The 18,128-nt window shown below is 33.7% G+C and overlaps 1 protein-coding gene across 1 annotated transcript; it reads right to left on the reverse strand.

Annotated features, from left to right (window-relative positions):
* Positions 1 to 1,008: 1,008 nt before the first annotated feature.
* On the reverse strand, positions 1,009 to 17,035 carry LOC148601615 (uncharacterized). Its single transcript, XM_088556721.1, has 3 exons — positions 16,965 to 17,035; positions 14,378 to 16,525; positions 1,009 to 3,040 (listed from the first exon to the last, which is right to left on the reverse strand). The coding sequence occupies exons 2-3, from the start codon at positions 14,525 to 14,527 to the stop codon at positions 1,625 to 1,627; spliced, it is 1,566 nt and encodes a 521-aa protein (XP_088412847.1). The 5' UTR covers positions 14,528 to 16,525; positions 16,965 to 17,035; the 3' UTR covers positions 1,009 to 1,624.
* Between the last annotated feature and the right edge of the window lie 1,093 nt (positions 17,036 to 18,128).

Genomic DNA, 18,128 nt, shown 5'->3' on the forward strand with positions numbered 1-18,128 from the left:
TAGTGCCATTGTGCACCTGTAAATTTTTTTATTCAACTAAAATTTTAGTTTCCTTTAGCATAACATGTACTTTGACATTGACTCAAGTGGATGGCAGTGGTACTCATTATTTATCTGCAACGCCTCTTTAACTGTTGGATCCATTCTTAGGGGATGGTATTTAGATAATGCGAAACTCTTAGACTACCCTGCATTTATGATTATTAATCTGACTGAATGTGGGTGTTCTATAAGTAATCAAGTACACGTAAGAAAAACTTCGTTATTAATTCAAAAAGACCTCAAATAGATGCTACGATGTACCAGTTATGTGCGCGCAACTATATTTTTTATTCTACGCTGAAGTTTAGAAATGACTGTTGCGTTCTGTCATAGTGCAATAAAAGACAGATTTTTTATCTGCATGAAGTTACACTCACACTTTGCCATTGAAGTTATACAGATGTGTTGCATTTGTGCATCCTGTCCGTCTTGAAACTTCTTTTTTTTTAAGTAACTGTCTTTGTAAGAATCATGCAAAATCTGAAAAATGTGATACACTACACATATTTTTGTAATTAAGTTGTTTTATGGGTCTATACTATGAAATGTGTAATTATTCATTCAAATCTGCCTGCTCTTAGGAGATAATCCACATTGAAAATCCAGTAGATTCTATTGTATTTGAGCGCCATTTGCAGAGTAATCTCCCTTAATTTTGAAATCTACAGTGCATTCTATAAAAGTTGTATCTCCTAAGAGCATGGGTTATATGAAAAGCCACATGTTAATTTCTGTTTACGATGACATTTCAAACAAACTATCAAAAATAAAAATATGTAGGCTTTTTACCCATGAATCACATTTTGCACGATCCTTAGCTGGAGTGATACTTAATATGTTTTTGTTTTGAATTTTTATCTTGTTTATTAAATTGAAATTCTACAAAGTGCACGTGCGCGTATATGCCTTATGCTTTTGAACGGTATCTGTTTATGAACTAGCACAGAGTAATTTATTTTTAATATATATGTTATTTGATAGATGTTTGCATCTTCTTTTTCTTGCAAAATTTTCTAATTATGAATAAGATTTACAAAAAAAAAAAAAAAAAATCAGATAAATGTACAAATCATGAAAGAAAACTTTCATGTTAACAGAATGCATTTTGGCAATCCTACAACAACTGCGAACGCGACTTAAATGGGTAAACAGTTCGTTTGTAACGCGGATAAATAAATTTATTGAATGCTACCAAACAAAATGAACGAAGACAAACTACATGGCTACAAGCGTTATTGTGCTATGTAAACCTAACTCGTTTTATTCGCATGAAACATAAAGTTGGTGTTGGACAGCAACAAAAATCGATTCCAGCGTTTGTCCCGTCTATATAACGCCATAAAAACAATTGAAATCAATCCATTCAATGGCAGCCGATATTTTTGTGACGTAATTTTTTTTCAACTGCAGTCCTATATAACAGGAAGTAAACATTGGACAGTAGATGTATACATATACATGTAATGTGTTGCTTAGCGGAACAATACAAAACACAACACATCACAAATGTTTCTATATATAAACAGGCATTATGAATATACTGTTTGAAACTAACATTTTAACAAAACAAATATATGTTGCCCTATTTGGATAAATATCTTAACGATTCGTCTTCGTCCTCATCGTAGTAGGAAGACATCGAGGCAAAACCGGAAGTTCTACCAGTGAGATCAGATGATCCAGAAAACAGCAAGTCACGTGTTTCCCCAGTTCCAGGAGACAATGCGAAACTGAGGTCATGAATTTGGCTGATAAATGCTACCATTTTTCTACAACTATCAATTTTGTGGTCGTAATAATGGAAGCCCAGCACTGACCAAGGCAATAATGTCGTTATCACAGCTTGTTTGAGAGAAAAGGAGCAAGATGCAATTACCTTTTCTAATAATGCTAAGTACGAGTTTAGAATCCTTGAAATCGGAATGTCAACGTATTTAATACTGATCATTGTACATTGGTTCTCACATATATGAATGGTCTTAAATAATTGCAATAGTTCTGCTAAGTCTTGGTCATTCCGGCATTTTGCAATGAACGGGTAAAGCTCTACCAATAGATCCAGCAACCGTTTGCATAAAATCGGAGGCGACGCAGTAAAAATCTCCTCCAAAGGCGCGTCACAAGCAACGGAATTCACTGTTCCTTTAATGTTCTCATGAAGTCTTTCATACACCAACCATGGAACCTTGGACTGAAGAGCCCAGGCAAATAGCCCAGCCATGGCTCTATTCCAGCTAGCTCCTAAATAACGAGTGTGAACTCGATTAGTGTCCCTAGCATCAAAATTGATAAAGTCTTCAGGTTTTTTGAACGGAATATGTGATGTGGTAGAAAGTTTGCACAAAGGCCATGGGTCCTCTTCAAGCATAAACTCGACAATATGTTCCATCACCTTTCCTTGAAAACTACGACATGTTTTTAGATAGAAATATGTTTCTGTTATACATTCAAGGGTTTCATTTTTGCGCACATATATAGGGCCTCCTGGTTTGTGAACGTCATATGATCGAAGCGTTGCATATCTGTTTTTAGTCAATAAAAACCGGGAGACAGATTTGTTTTCAGATTGGTAGTCCATAACTTCCAGATAATACATGTTTAACTGACTTAACAAATTTTCCTTTTCGGATTTCGGAAACGAGAACGAGAACTTAACGTTACCTATTCGTGATTCATCTTCAACTCCTATACATTCGGACTTATCAGGTCTATACCATAAACCCCGAATTTTTGGAAAGTCTCGAAGTACTGAGTAGTCTTGTGTAGGAAGTATGGTAGTAGCTTGGTGTTGAATGATTTGAATTGCGTCATCAAACGGCATTACGCTACTGACGCAATCGAATTTCGTGTAGTACACCTGCAGGATGCTATTCCAATGTTCGGCCAAAATTGTTTCTGGTATTAGGCAGTACTGTGTAGTGGTGACTGCTGGACGCCATAACGTCAACGTCTCATCTTCTAAAAGAATGTCTGTAATCTTCTCTGGGTAATTGAAGCGCTGAAAAAAATGATAAAAAGATAACGGTATTTGTTAATGTCAATTCCTTACTAAGTAAAATACCATTCATATATGCACAAACCTCAAATGTATTATACAAAACAAAATTACTAGTTGGACATATATGTACACATATGGACTGGAACTAAACTTGCAGTGTTACTGAACTTGGACTACAAATATAGGAATAAAAAATGTTTAAAAAAAACCTTCCAATTCAATTATTGTTCAATTTAAGCAACACACTTAATGCATTTTAGTTTGCTTATTTAGTAAAAATGTAAATGATTTTAGCGGGAAGTATTAGCACGCTCTAAATAAAGCAATGGATAAATAAAAATATATATGGACAAAAGACCTCCGTTATTTAATGAGCTTAATATGACAAAGCATCGATGTACCAGGGTTTGTATATACATGTAATGCTTGCATCTAAGTCACAGTAAGGGAGCAACCATATGATTTTTTAACGGTGGAAGGGAGAGTGCGTAATGTGATATTTTCTATCTTTCCTGTCTTTTTACTTTAAGTATAGGTCCTATTTTTTATTTCTTCAATATAAATACAAATATTACGACAATACTAGATTATGCCGTTTTGTTTTTCCCATGGCCTTTCCTGTCTTACAATGTCTTAAGAATTTAAATCCCATCTTTTATTCTAGTCCCCTCCTTAAAATGCAAATGGTAGTTCCTAACGGGGCCATCTGTACGACTTATTTATGTGGCAGTAGGGTAACCTTTCTGAAAAAATGCGGTGATCCGTTCTTGCTAACTACACACTCAGATCCTTTGATACGGGTGGCACAGAATAAATTATATCCCTATATAACCTGGAAGCTCGGGTAATATTTCCGTTCCACAAGTTTCCATCAAATATAACCGAGTCTATATTTTAGCGATCGTAGAGTCGCTTATGATATTGACTAGGGAACCAGATTATATCCCTATAATGTCAACTCATTGTGATGTCAGAAACAATAAGGATTTTATTGACTTAATGACATAATATAATTGTTAAATTCTCTACCAAAGCAACTTAATATTGAACAGATCCAAAAAGTATTTCCTTTTATTTTAAAGTGCTTTCTATTTAATGTTTCCCTTTTTTACCTTTTCAAAAAATTAAAAGCCAACATTCATTTGAAATCTCGTTACTGGATATAAAATTGTTAAGAACTAAATATGGTATGTGCCCACCCACTGTCTTAAAAAACAATAAAAATCTATACTATTGTGGGCAGCATAAAGAACGTTATGCGCTTTTTTTTATATTTTCTCTTTAAAAGCATTTATGAAAAATTTGGCATGGGTCATTCTTATCATGCTTATCAATTTAACCCCGTAAAAATTTAGTTAAACCCATTGGTTTTCGACTTATTTCCACAAATTCTCACTTTTAAGAAATGATGCTCATGTGTTTGACAGATCAAGATATCCTAACAAACATCCATGCCATATGTGGTTACAATCCATGCTACTAGTAGTCTAAGAGGAGAAGGTTTTCAAAGGTAGAAAAAAACATCTACCTAAAAATTCAGACACTCACAACGCTGCATATACACTCTCAAGGGGTTGGTTATTCAGTTAACCTTATCACGATTCTCATATCTGAAATGTTAATATGATTTAAAGGTTATCAAAATATTTAAAAGAAACGTCTTCTTGTGTTAAAAAGTTCATGAAACATTCTTTATTTTCTGAAAATACCTAAATACGGGCTATATAAATAAGTGTACAATACACTTATAGTAGGCTAGAGCGATTTAAATAGAGAGAGAAATGAACACTTAACAAGATATACACTCTATCACTAGTTTTGATACAAATATTAAGCACATTATTTCTTCGATAAACAATTCTATCACATTTTGTTTCGGATTTTAAATAAACTTAATGCTTGTGGCTTTAATTTGAATTTAATTGAAACTTGAATAGTACAGTGGCGGATCCAAAGGTGGGGTGCAGGGGGGTTAGCATCCATCCTTTTTATTGAAAAAATTGTTATTTTCATGCGTAAAATTGAAAAAAAAATGGGAAACAATGTCCTAACACCCCCCTTATTTCGAGGAACCCCGGCTGGCACCCCTTCCTTTCAAAGTGTATGAATCTGCCCCTGTCGTACCTAATGGAATGGAAGCTAACAAACTTGCGTCATTCAGACTGTTACGAAATAAAAACAAATCTATAAAAATTGACTGGTAGTATTTAAGTTCATTTAACTTGTACACGATAGAACAAATATTTGTTAAAAGCTTTTAGAACTGAATGACGTGAATTTTTCGTTTAAATGCATTTCGATAAAACCCCAACCTTCGCGGGTATCGAATAGATAGCTTATAGAGATTCCTTCAATGGCTATGTTAACAAATACCAAAACCGAGTCTAATTCTCACACAAAGCAAAGTAATCCACGAAGAAGATTTCCATACACAAACAGTCGTGAAATCTTATTTCGACAACACATATACAAAAAGTTACACCGCAACAAATCTTTTAGTTAATGCCTGTACAAAAGGGCGTAAAGACAAGATTAGAAAAATATCTATAAAAATTGGTTCATGACAGATTTATGAAAGGTCTATTGAATTTGATTTTTTTGCAACTATAACAGTTTTCACTTTCCTATACAGTTCTTGATGATGAAGTAGTGTAGATGTATTTAATATATAGATAGCAGTGTTTTATAAAATGTTCCCAGTGAAATAAATTTCGATAATTCACACTGTGAAATAAATTTGATAATTTCGCTCTCGGACTTTCTCCCGCCAAAACGTCACAACTTTGAAATAAATCCGCGTTCACAAAATTTCAAATTTATGTTGAAAATAGCAAAGAATAATCGAGGAACTCTATACCATAAATAGGAAAATCAATTGGTTATCGTGAATAACTAAAATGTGATTACTCATACCAAGAACACAGTAAGATTGAAGTCGTGCGCGGAACAAGTTCCATACAATATGCGTTCTTCGGCACTCGTGAATATATTTTGGTTATTCACTCCTTCCAATTAATTATCCTATTATTAATTGATTTCGACTAGCCAATTACTTGGATTTAATACCAAATAAATATTAAATTGATTAATCGTTAATAGTAATGATATTTGATACTTAACGAACAGTATATGGCTTCGTGCATGTGCATGTTCACTGTAACTTGAATAAATCAAGTCTCTTCTGAAGTGTGATAAAAAAAACAGTATCATGGGCGAAAAACTAATACTACTGATCAGATGTTCACATATATCCAAAAGGGAACTAGGAATTATGATTTATTATTTTCTTCTCTTCTCTGTAGAAGGGAAACACTACAAAATGTACCCATAATTGTCATTTTCCTCATATGCCATTTGAAGGGGTGAAAATCTATCATATGAATAAAATTGAAATTATTAAACATATACCACCAACAGACAAGCAAAACTTTTATGCAGAAGCTATAACCAAACAGAATGCGCATCAAATCATTTAAACATTTAAACTGATCACTACACGTCAGACTGAATCTGTAATGTCACTCCGAACTGAAAAGCACAGCCAAAAGTGCCACACAGGAGAATTCTATGGTTGGTAACATGCTGGTAATTGTGATAATCTATGAAACGAGCGTGATATGATCATATGATTCAGTCAGCACATGATTATCATAATTATGATAATCATGTTTTTTTCATTAATATATGAAAAAGATGGTTATAATTTGTTTCCAAGCCAAAATCAACATATAATTGTCTATCGGAACTACTCTGCAATTTCTGCTACACTGAAAAAATAACCTCGAACGCAGAAAGGATACTTTCTTCCTGAAAAAAATTGCCGGAATTGTAGTCATACGCGAATCAAAGTAGTTCTATCCACTAGGTGGCGCCAAAAATTCTAGTTGGATAGCACTAGTAATTAAGAACAACAACTCTTCCAAGAATTTTGGCGTGAAGCGAGGAGCTAATAAAAAAGTAATGGTAAACAATTCAACCAGTTTAACTATAATTACGGAATCGGATCAGTCGACTTCCGGACAGATCCATCCGCCTAGTGCCTCCGAGGTTTTTCTTTTGTGTAACTAGAAAGGCTGAGGTGTTCCAAATGATATAACTGTATGAGAAAAATCATACAATAACCACATGAATAACATATGTAACGTATCATATGATTATCATATGTGACACATATGGCTGTGTATACAGTGGCATTGCGTATTGATCAGTTAGGTATCAAACCCGTTATTTTATCTCCCGTAGTCTCTCGAGTGTGCTACTGAGAAAAAGACGATCAGTTTTGACAAGTGGCAGATCAGACTATAACGAAGTAAAACAAAGGTCAGCCAAGAATTTACAGCTAATTTCCATAAACTGAAAGTGTAAAAAAAAAATGTTATTTTCATTCTTTGGGAATTTCCCAAGTTCATGTATACCTCAAATAATTATACTTCAGAAGACAGGGAGTGTTTGTACATGTAGGTTTAACACTTACTATGTAAAAACAATCAAAGTGGTTGGTAATAAAATCATAGGAATTACGGTGTGACACACGTCATACACTATTCTCTAGCTACATGTACATGCAGAGTCGATGCTATACATGTAGGTACATGTACATGTATTTTTAAAACACTAAAAACCAAAAAATATATAGGTTTTCCCCTGTAACATTAATATGAAGGGTAGTACTGATGAAGTCTAGGCAATAATCAAAAGGAAATGTCAAAAAAGGTAACAAATGGCAATATCCCGGGAAAGACCGGAAAGTTTTTCATTGTTTAAAATCAGTTTTTTTTTTTTTAATTTTTATTTTCAGTTAGGAACATAAACAATCCGTCTATTATGTCTTTTTTTTCGTGATTTAATTACGAAAATTGTTTCTTGCTATTGTGATTATATTCTATGGTTATGTATATGCAATTCATCTATAAATTTTATGCAAATAATTCACCAATTTGCACTAGAACGTAATTGAAACATTTACGTTTCAAAATTCAATTTCCGGGAATCTAAGAGATAAAAACAAGTTCTTATAAAGCTACAAAAATACGTTTGAAATTTTGGAATATTGGATAACGAACTAATTACTGTAAAAGGTAGGAGATACACTATCATGTAATTGATCTGCGATTCTAAATTAGTAATTTTCTTCAATGATGGTATCTTTCAAAGCTTTCCTTTTTTTTTGCATAAAACAGTACGTATTATGTGAATCTAAAATTGACATCTGCAGAATATGTCAACATAATTATAAACAAGTGCTTTGAAAGGACTAAGCCCCCACCCCCCTTTCCAAAAAAAAAATGTATGTGTCTGTTTAAGGTTACATTACATGGGGTAGGTGTATTTTTTTTTAAGTTTTATATATACACTTTTTGGGGTTGTTGTAGATTTTGATAGTGCTCAACTAAAATGATTATTGTTAAACGGCATTTTATGAAAAATATTAATAAAATGTGTTTGGGTACGTAGGGTAACCACAAAAAGACAAGATTTTCTCTGGCCTAATGCCTAATACTAGATTGATTTAAAATTTCCATTAGAACAATGTTTTTTTCGTAGTTTACACCCTAGTATCGAAGCGGAATTTTATTATAAAGGTTTATCATTGCCTTGTACTCCAAAATTCAAAATTACAGGATAGTTCGAAAAGATCTTATGGTCCTTCGCTGCAAGTTACAAATTTAACTGCAGACCAATTGAGCTTCAATTTTAATTTATTTAAAAATACAAGACTGCCAATACAGCTTGAAATTAATCATATGCCTAATTAATCATATAGTTCCGTCAAGGTACAGGGTCAGTGAAGCTAAAAAAGGATATACAAAACATGTCATTACATTCGGCCCACTACATTATACTGGGTCAGTACAACACAATAAGATGGAACATTTCCAAAAAACAGTATTAAAGTTGTGCACTTTGTCAAGTATTGCGTCCAAAACACACCTTTGCATATCAGAAACATTTAATGACATTCCTGTTACGTAAACTACATGTTGGCCAAACCTAATTAGATGGAAATGGTCCAAAATTTGATTCATGGGAAAATAAATTCAAGTTAGAAGTATCAACCAATCTTTCATTGTTCACGACCGAGTTTGATAAAACTTGAATGTCAGATTGTTTTAAATGGTCTAATTGACCATGATCCTACAAGGCGTTATCTGTCAGCACCTTTGAATATTTTGATCAAACACATAGATAGTATCACGGAGTCTAAATTCGTGTCTCATACCGTAATTACCTTTTGTTTACAATCTGTCCGATCAACCGTGTGTTTTGTGACATTTGGCTTCCTATTTTGATATTTTTGGATTTGAGTACTTTCTGCATATACCTTTTTCAAATTTTGATCTTTCTGTGGATTTGGTTTTAAAACTGCTGATGAGATGATGAGAGCTTACTCCCTGAAATACATGTACAGCATACAGGAATGGGTATATTATTTATACCAGTTTTCGGCCATGCTAGTTAGTGAAAATTATTATAGTTTAACCACTGAAAATATTAATTCCCCCTTTTTGTATAAAAAAAATTCACTGACACCGGTAAAAAGAGGTTTATGGGTTATTAGAACATTTTTATGTCAAAATGATGTCACGCCTTTTTTCTAGTGTAGTTCATGTTCAGCAATTTCCAATAAATTGTAACGAGAGAGTAGATTAACCTTACAAATTTATACCATCACTACTGAGAATCGGGCTGTTGACCGCTCGATGACAAGTCAATTTTACTTAAGCCAATTACTTTTTGAAAGTCAATGACTTAACTGGCTATTGACTTCTACAAATGTAACTACTCACAACAACGCGGGTAGACCGACCTGCCACACATCTGTATGTATAAGTTGTTTTTCGGTCTGCGGATATTGGCCACATGCTTCGACAAACTAAATATTTTGCCAGAAGATGTTTACAATAGGTACAATAGACTTTTATGGTTGGACTATTTAAGTTATCGACAAGCGTGGCCAATATCTCCTGCAAAGAAACGCATATAAGAGATGAAATAATTTTTTTTTCGCCAGTTTCCAGAACTAACACATTTAGACTCCAGTATGCACCTATGTTTCTATATTATCCTTGGGTGAACAACAGAAAAAAAGGTTTATAGCTGGCGAGGTATGCAAACGTTTACATGTTGGATTAGACCAAGTTTATTTTCAAACCGAATTTTATATGAACCGAACAAAGCCCTTTTAAATATTTATATGATTTGTATTCTTTATGTCATCAATAGAACATAACCAGGACAAATGATACATGCACATGTACACCAATAATCAAAATTCTTTTGTTACTACGTCTGTAATTGATTTGTTTCAATGTGCAGCTGTTTGACAGTTTTCAAATATATAACTGTGAACTACATGTAAAGTAAAGAATAAATCGCGTTTCGCACTGCCAAAGTTTAAACCAATTTGTTCATTCATTGATGTGGCCGGTCAGCAGCCTTTAAAGTTTAATTTTCTTTCATGTATTACGACACATTCTATTCATGCATACATGTACATGTACCCACTTAATTACTCATTATTATATTTATTTCTCAAATAAAATCTTGACCGATTAAAAATTTTCATATTTACACCATCGTATATTTGATTTGGAAGAAACCCAAATTTAAGGCTTCATCCGTTTGTTAAACAAAGCTACGAAACGTTGGATCATGCATGTACCGGAACAACAATGCAATGCAGGGGAGGTTATCAGTGCGTTTTATCTAAAACGCTAAAACCTCACTACATTACACATTAAAGTTATTTAAACTAATCATTTTCACATTAAAGTAACAAAATGGTTTATCTTCACTTCAAAACCATACTTAAGTACTTTTGTATGTCGATGTTTGGTAGTAAATTGGTATTTGCACTAGAGTACAAAAATGCGCATTGGAATAGTTTGTTACTGCTTGTAATACAATGTACACTGATAAAATAAATAAAAAAAAATACAGCTACATGTATAAATAGATGTATTCGTGTTTGTACATGTATATATTAATAAATTCTTCAACACCTACAAATTTGCTTCTCGTTTTTGTACAGAAGTGTCTCTTAATCAATAAAGTTTTAAATGACGAGTAAACACAATAAAAAAGAGTTGCGTATTTCATTATAGGAAGTACAGTGTAGTCTGCCTAAACCAAACCTTTTGAACATTTTTGGTTCGGTTTAGACAAGTTGTCGGTTAACAAAGGTCCAAAATGCATTAAAACTGATATAAAGAGACTTTAGATAGCATCTGCTTTAAACAGGCGTCTGGGTTTTACAGTTCTGTTTTGATAGCTAGGTTTCAATGTATACAATGTAAATATACTCTGATTCTATTTCGTCTAAGTAAAATTCGATAGACTAGCCAATGCTTTATCTATTCTCTTCAAATGAAGACATAATACTAAGTACGAACTTGAAATATTTTGACTACTAGCGTAATTGATTGCGAAAAAGGAAAACCAAAACGCTCATAGAGTTAATCAAATGAAGTAGCCTACAATTATAAGACATGATGAATTTCGTAATAAATGCAGTTTCCTGTCGACTTATATAGAACATCCCACCGTGCCAAGATCAATCCTCTTCTCCCACTAGATCTTAAATTGCATAACACTTATACAATAAACGATCGACTCTATTCTTTGATGTGGTTCTAAATATAGCTACAGTGAAATCTACCTAAACGGAACCCCTTTTTAATTTAAAAAATATGTTCTTTTTAGATAGGTTAGAGGTTAGCTAAGTTTCAAAATACATTTTAATTGAAACGGAGAGACTTTAAAATCACATTTATCTGGTTTAGACAGGTTTTAGAATTCTACAGGGTTGAGTTACGACAGGTTTCACTGTAAATAGATCTATACATTGCAATATGCATTACGCCAATTAAAGACATTTCCATTAAATGACTTTAGATTAAGAAAAAGCTACTTAAGCATTTCGATTCAGGCATGTTTATCACTATAATGAGTATTGTTCGTCACGTCTAAAATTCATTTTTTACTTTAAGTACCAGCCCACGTAAAATTCAGACACTGCAAAGTGATTCACAGTGAAGAAAAACCCACCAAACAAACGATGCTTCTCTCATCTACATATGCTAAACTTTCATATAGCAGCAATCTTTTCTGTATTCAGATCTGCACTTTAAAGAAAATCATACATGATTCATTTTCACTGAAGTCAACCAAATCAAGCCAAATTAAGAACGATATATCTTCCAATGTGCAAATTTCATGCACAATCACTATGATATTTATCTCAAAAGCACAACCACCAAATGAAAAACTAAGACTGTATATGTGACCAGTGACTGTTTCTGAACAAGAAACAAGACTGAATTTGGTGGGTTTTTAACATGCATGAATTACCTTCTGTCTGATTTTTAGAAAGACTGGTACTTAAGTTGCCGGAATTCATATAAAATTCAAATTGTCCGCGTAGTGGACCGACACAAAACTAATGAATTCAATTGTTAATTTAAACTTAAAATACATGCAAATAGGTTTTTATGAGTTAAGTCGAAAAATAAGCATTCTAGAGTTAAAATAATATTGATATTTGGGTTTTAAGTGACAAGATTAAAAAATATACTACCATGATACCTTAAATGTAATTGGACAAACAGTTATGCATAGACAGCTGCAGAAACATGTACATATATAATAAAGCATATGACACATCCAACCCCCTATCAGGTGTTAAATAGCACTCCAGCTAAGAATCATGCAAAATGTGATACATGGTTGGAAAGCCTACATATTTTTATTTTTGATATTTTGTTTAAAATGCTTTAGTAAACAAAAATTAACATTTGGTTTTTCATATAACCTGTGCTCATAGGATATAAAATTGTATAGAATGCACTGTAGAATTCAAAATTAGGGAAATAACACTGTAAATGGCACTCAAATACAATAGAATCTACTGGATTTTCAATATTGATTATCTCCTAAGAGCAGGCAGACTTGAATGAATAATTACACATTTCATAATATAAACACATAAAACAACTTGATTACAAAAAATAAAAATATGTAGCCTTTTTGGGGGTGTATCACTTTTTTTCAGATTTTGCATGATTCTTACAAAGACAGCTACTTAAAAATCCCAATACCAGCAAACGAAGAATTAGTTAATAAACAAACCCATAATTCCATCTGCCAAAGGTTTCGAAATAAGTTGTACGATATTTTAACGGACGGACGGACAGCGGTATACCATAATACGTCGGATAAAAGATGTGCGTAAAAAACAACCAAAGTATAAGCAAAGGAACGAATGAATAAAATGTAGGGCTAGGATAAGTTGACACTCAGAGATGTATACACTGTATCCTGCTATGACTTCGAGTATAAAGTAGATTTCATGCAGTTTTCCCTACCTGAGGTAATGAATATAAGTAAGTCACCACCCCCACCCCTAATTTAGCCTTCTTTCTTAAAGGATGGAGTCACATGCATGCGTACATCATAATATGAATAGAATATATTGTACCTGATATATATATATATATATATAAATAAACAATGTTTCCTGCTATAAATCTATAAATAAAACTTAATTACAAGTTAAGGTAGAATTTGAAGTTAATTAAATATCGTAAAAAAAAGGAAATAAGCCCTCTAAAGTTGTAGGTTATATTACGTTACTGCATATGAAATAAAGAAAACAAAATTAATCAATACTTGTATCTGTACAGTCAATTATTCTATTTATTAGCTTCACTTATCGATATCCAACATAATCGGTAGTACTTATCAACTGTGAGATTAAAACTTCACATGAGCCGTGAATATATCTACAATATGTATATATATATATATATATATATTAAGTGTTTCAATCGTCGTAAACAAAGCACGGGGCCTTGCTCCTACTTTCAAATATGCATGCAATCCAACTACATGTACAATTCGTTTATATTCTAGTCGCGCTGCATATTTGACAGTACGAGTAAGCCCCTGTTCACAAAAGTACCCCTGCGGGTTCTTACAGGCGGGCGGACGGACGCATATCAGAGATTTCAAAAAGCCTAGGCAATGTGGTATTGAAGTATTTCCAGTACATCAATCATACAGAGCAACAATGACCCGTCAATATACTTTCGTAAAATGTAATAAAAAAAAAACTGTTCGTTATTTTGATGTGCGTCAAATCAGTCGTTATCCCCTGATTTAGGACCTACCTACAAGGAAGACAAAATCAGACAAAATAAAAACGCAAAAAAGCCAACAAAATAAACTCGAGTACATATTAACAACATACACATAGCAAATAAAGGCACACAAAATGAAAAGTCGCCCCCTCCTACGAAAAACAAAAATCATTTGTGTGGCCTCAATAACAAGACTTACCACTTGTTTATCAGCATATTTCTTAGGCTTCGGTTTGTTTTTCATCCAGTAGCTCGTTTCCACATCGGTCTGTGTCCCAGAATGATCTGCGATGCCGTTAAGTATCCCATGCCCGTGTTTGGATTCCCCATACACGACATCGCACTCCATTTTCTCCGTAACTACTTATTTATATCCTCTGCAATGCATCGCGAGTCGTATGAAATAGATAACAAGTAACTATAACCCATTCAAGCGTATATTACTGACTAAATGGCCCACACTGATAACCGATAATTCATAAATTTTAAACCTTACGTACAAATGGTTCGCATACCTGTTACAGTCTTAAAAGAAAAACAAACTAATTTCCATATCGATTGATCTCAAGTTTGACAGATATGAATACGCACGTCAAACTGATATTTAATCCGTCATCATAGCTTTAAAATTTTTAATGAAAATAGATATCATGGCCGTACATTCGTTGGCGTTTTTATTGATAGTACTTCACTGGTGAAGAAATTAGGGCCTGTTTACTAAAAGGATAATTTTATCTGCATAATTGAAATATAAACTTCTTAACCGTTTTTTAAATTGAACTTTGGCCTTGTAAGCGGGAAGATTCCCCAAGGCACTAACAATAACAAATGTGTTGAACGTATTTAAGGGAGATAGTTTATAAATTTAAATACTAGGTTCCTAAAAACTATTTAACAAGATAGTGTTAAAGAATTATTTTTTGCTGACCCCTTACGATGTCTGGAACAAAAACGATGAAATAATACGGAACCAATATCTATCTATCTATATACATTGTATATATAAAAAGTCCGAAAAAAATCCCAACGATGTCAGATCTGTCAAATTTGCGATGCAACATTTTGGTCGTTCCCTCCGCGGGACTCGAACTCGTACTTCTGTGACATCTATGGCAACCCCGCCTGCTCAAAATCCAGCGCCTTACACCACTCGGCCAGCTAGGCTATATGAAAATATAGCTTTCGCTGGCCAGGTCATACCTCGTAGGATTAATCTAGGGCTGTAACTTCGTACACGATGTATGGTAGTACAGGACAGTTCATCTAGGTGTTATCAATTAGGATAGAGGATCAAATTAATGATGCATGTCACAACAAATCAATATTATACAAACGTCTCAGAAAGTGACGACTAGATTCGGTACACTGCTTCATCGGATCAAATCGATACATTGAAAATAACGTAAGCACAAAAGGGTCTGAGAAATTCCCAACGATGTTAGAGCTGTCAAATTTGCGAAACAAATTTTTGATCGTTCCCTCCACGGACTCGAACTCATACCGATGTGACATCTTTAGCAACAACGCCTGCACTAAGTCCAGCGCCCCAAACCACTCGGCCAGTAAGGCTATATAAAAATACAGCTTTCGCTGGCCGGGTGATTCCGCCTCGTAGGATTAATCTAGGGCTGTAACTTAGTACACGATGTATGGTAGTACGGGACAGTTCATCTAGGTGTTATTATGTAGGATAGAGGATCAAATTAAATATGCAGGTCACAACAAATCAATATTATACAACGTCTCAGAATGTTACGACTCTATTCACTACACTGCTCCATCGGATCAAATTGATACAGGGAAGATAACGTAAACTTATAGAAGGTTCTGAAAAATTCCCAACGATGTTAGAACTGTCAAATTTGTAAATTTGTCGTTCCCTCCGCGGGATTCGAACTCGTACCGCTGTAATATATATAAAGCCACAACTCTATGACACTTTTATTACCAAAGTGTTTAAATAGATGGGATGTTATTAGGTTTTGATTATTTTCAGTATAGAAATGAGTTTGAACGTTCAAACAAGCAAGTTTTGTTGTCGAATAACTGAAGCAAAATGCACCAGAAGTAGAATTGTCCATTTCGAACCTTCACATGTTGGGCATACCTTTCCGCATTTGCCCCGTTTTTTTTTCGCATTCAGCCTGACAAAATCTGTTAAAGTTATTGATTTCATTCATTATTTATAAGATCCCATTAAATAATTAACGAAATGAGCCAATTCCGATAATGATTGGTGTGACTGTCAAGGCCGCAGTCCAGCTAAACCACAGTTTATGTAGGCGTTTGGAGACAAACAAATCAGGGAGTTACGATTTTATTCGTACATAAACGTATTGGTGAAAAGCTACAAAAGAAATAAAGTTTCAATGTGACAACAGTCAAATAAGGAGGTACATGAAATAATCATATAAAAAAAATCCAGTACTAAGTATGTGTGTCTGTGTGTGTCATGACTAACATAAATATCCAGTGTATGTCTCAAGTTCAAGCTGAAAAAATACAAACTAAAAATAAAAAAAAAAAAAATACACAATGCATCATTTGTATGAAAGTTGGAAAAGTTTCTCGTAAGAAATCACTTTTACGATTCACAAGTAGCACATCGTGATGCACGTCACTTTAACCGTAACAAGTTATTTATTCGATTGACAAATTACATTCCGTGTACACTGTAGTTAAATAAATGTTCATACAGTTATCGAACTTCTCAAACGTGGCGATTAGGTACTGTAGATGATACTTTTGCAAAAAATACATAATACATATAAGAAATAAAAACTTACATCGTGGCATCAGATGTTTTTTTCAAGCAGAATATTAAACGTGTTTAACAGCGGGAACTTCCATCGTAACTCTAAACTACAGAATCAAATCCGGATTATTTTCCGATTAAAAGAAATATTTCATACAAGTGGCATAACACTCATCGCCTGGTATTATAATTTAATATCACTCAAATAACTTTAAAAAAATGCAAATTATCAGAGTTCAAAAATCAAAAGTCCTTATAATCCAAAATTAAAGGGTCTAAAATTGTCAAAAATTTTCAGATTTTGATGCCGTCAAAACACAATTAAAAAATCATAAAAATATAAAGTAACCTGCAAAAATTACATATGCTACAAAACATCTGTGAGTAATCAAAAACACTCTAATATTAAGTTATATCAATGTGAATACTCAATTCAAAATTACATGTCTCAGATAAACTAGAAAGTACATGATAAAATGGTAGCACTGTAGAAAGGAAATGACTCTGTCAGTAATTGTCAACATCTCTGTCTCTGCTTAGGAGAAGAATTATTTCAGTAAAAGGCCTTCTGAACACTTTCGAATCCCTACCAAGTCTAACATCGACTTTACGCACATGATTATCCTCGCTGTTGTGTGTTTGAACGATCACACCTATTGGCCAATTATTACGGTGTACGGAGGTGTCACGTATTAGCACTATGTCCCCCTACTGCAAATCATTTCGATCTTGTTGCCATTTCTTCCGTGACTGTAACGATGGTAGAAATTCAGTTGTTGAATACACTTCCCCTGACCTTTGGGAATATCCTTCGGATTGAAATCATCGATGCGAAAAGAATGAACAATTTGGTCGGTTTTCATGGTAAGTAGATTAGACGGAGACAACGGAAAAGGAGCATCAGGATCATAGGATATCGGAACAAGAGGACGAGAGTTGATGACAGACGTAACTTCTGCTAGAAGGGTGACAAGAATTTCAGGCGTTAGTTGTTTGACTTGTAAGAGAACAGCATCAATCATTCGTCTTGCTACACCTATCATTCGTTCCCAAATGCCTCCCATGTGTGAGGCATGGGGAGCATTAAAAATCCAGTTTATTCCTTTTTCTGTCAGATATTGTTTAATTGGCCGATCCTGTATACTGATTACGTTCGCATTAAGATCCTTCACTGACCCTACAATGTGTGTTCTAC

Source organism: Perna viridis, chromosome 12, assembly GCF_037379345.1.
Source record: "Perna viridis isolate PV_CMFRI_1.1 ecotype Kerala chromosome 12, ASM3737934v1, whole genome shotgun sequence".
Classification (NCBI taxonomy): domain Eukaryota; kingdom Metazoa; phylum Mollusca; class Bivalvia; order Mytilida; family Mytilidae; genus Perna; species Perna viridis.

Excerpts from the sequence above, each read along its gene's own strand:
- LOC148601615 (XM_088556721.1), bottom strand. The coding sequence starts at position 14,527 with ATGGAGTGCGATGTCGTGTATGGGGAATCCAAACACGGGCATGGGATA. Across the intron at positions 3,041-14,377 it reads AATATGCTGATAAACAAGTG|CGCTTCAATTACCCAGAGAA; the intron begins GTAAGTCTTGTT and ends CATTTTTTTCAG.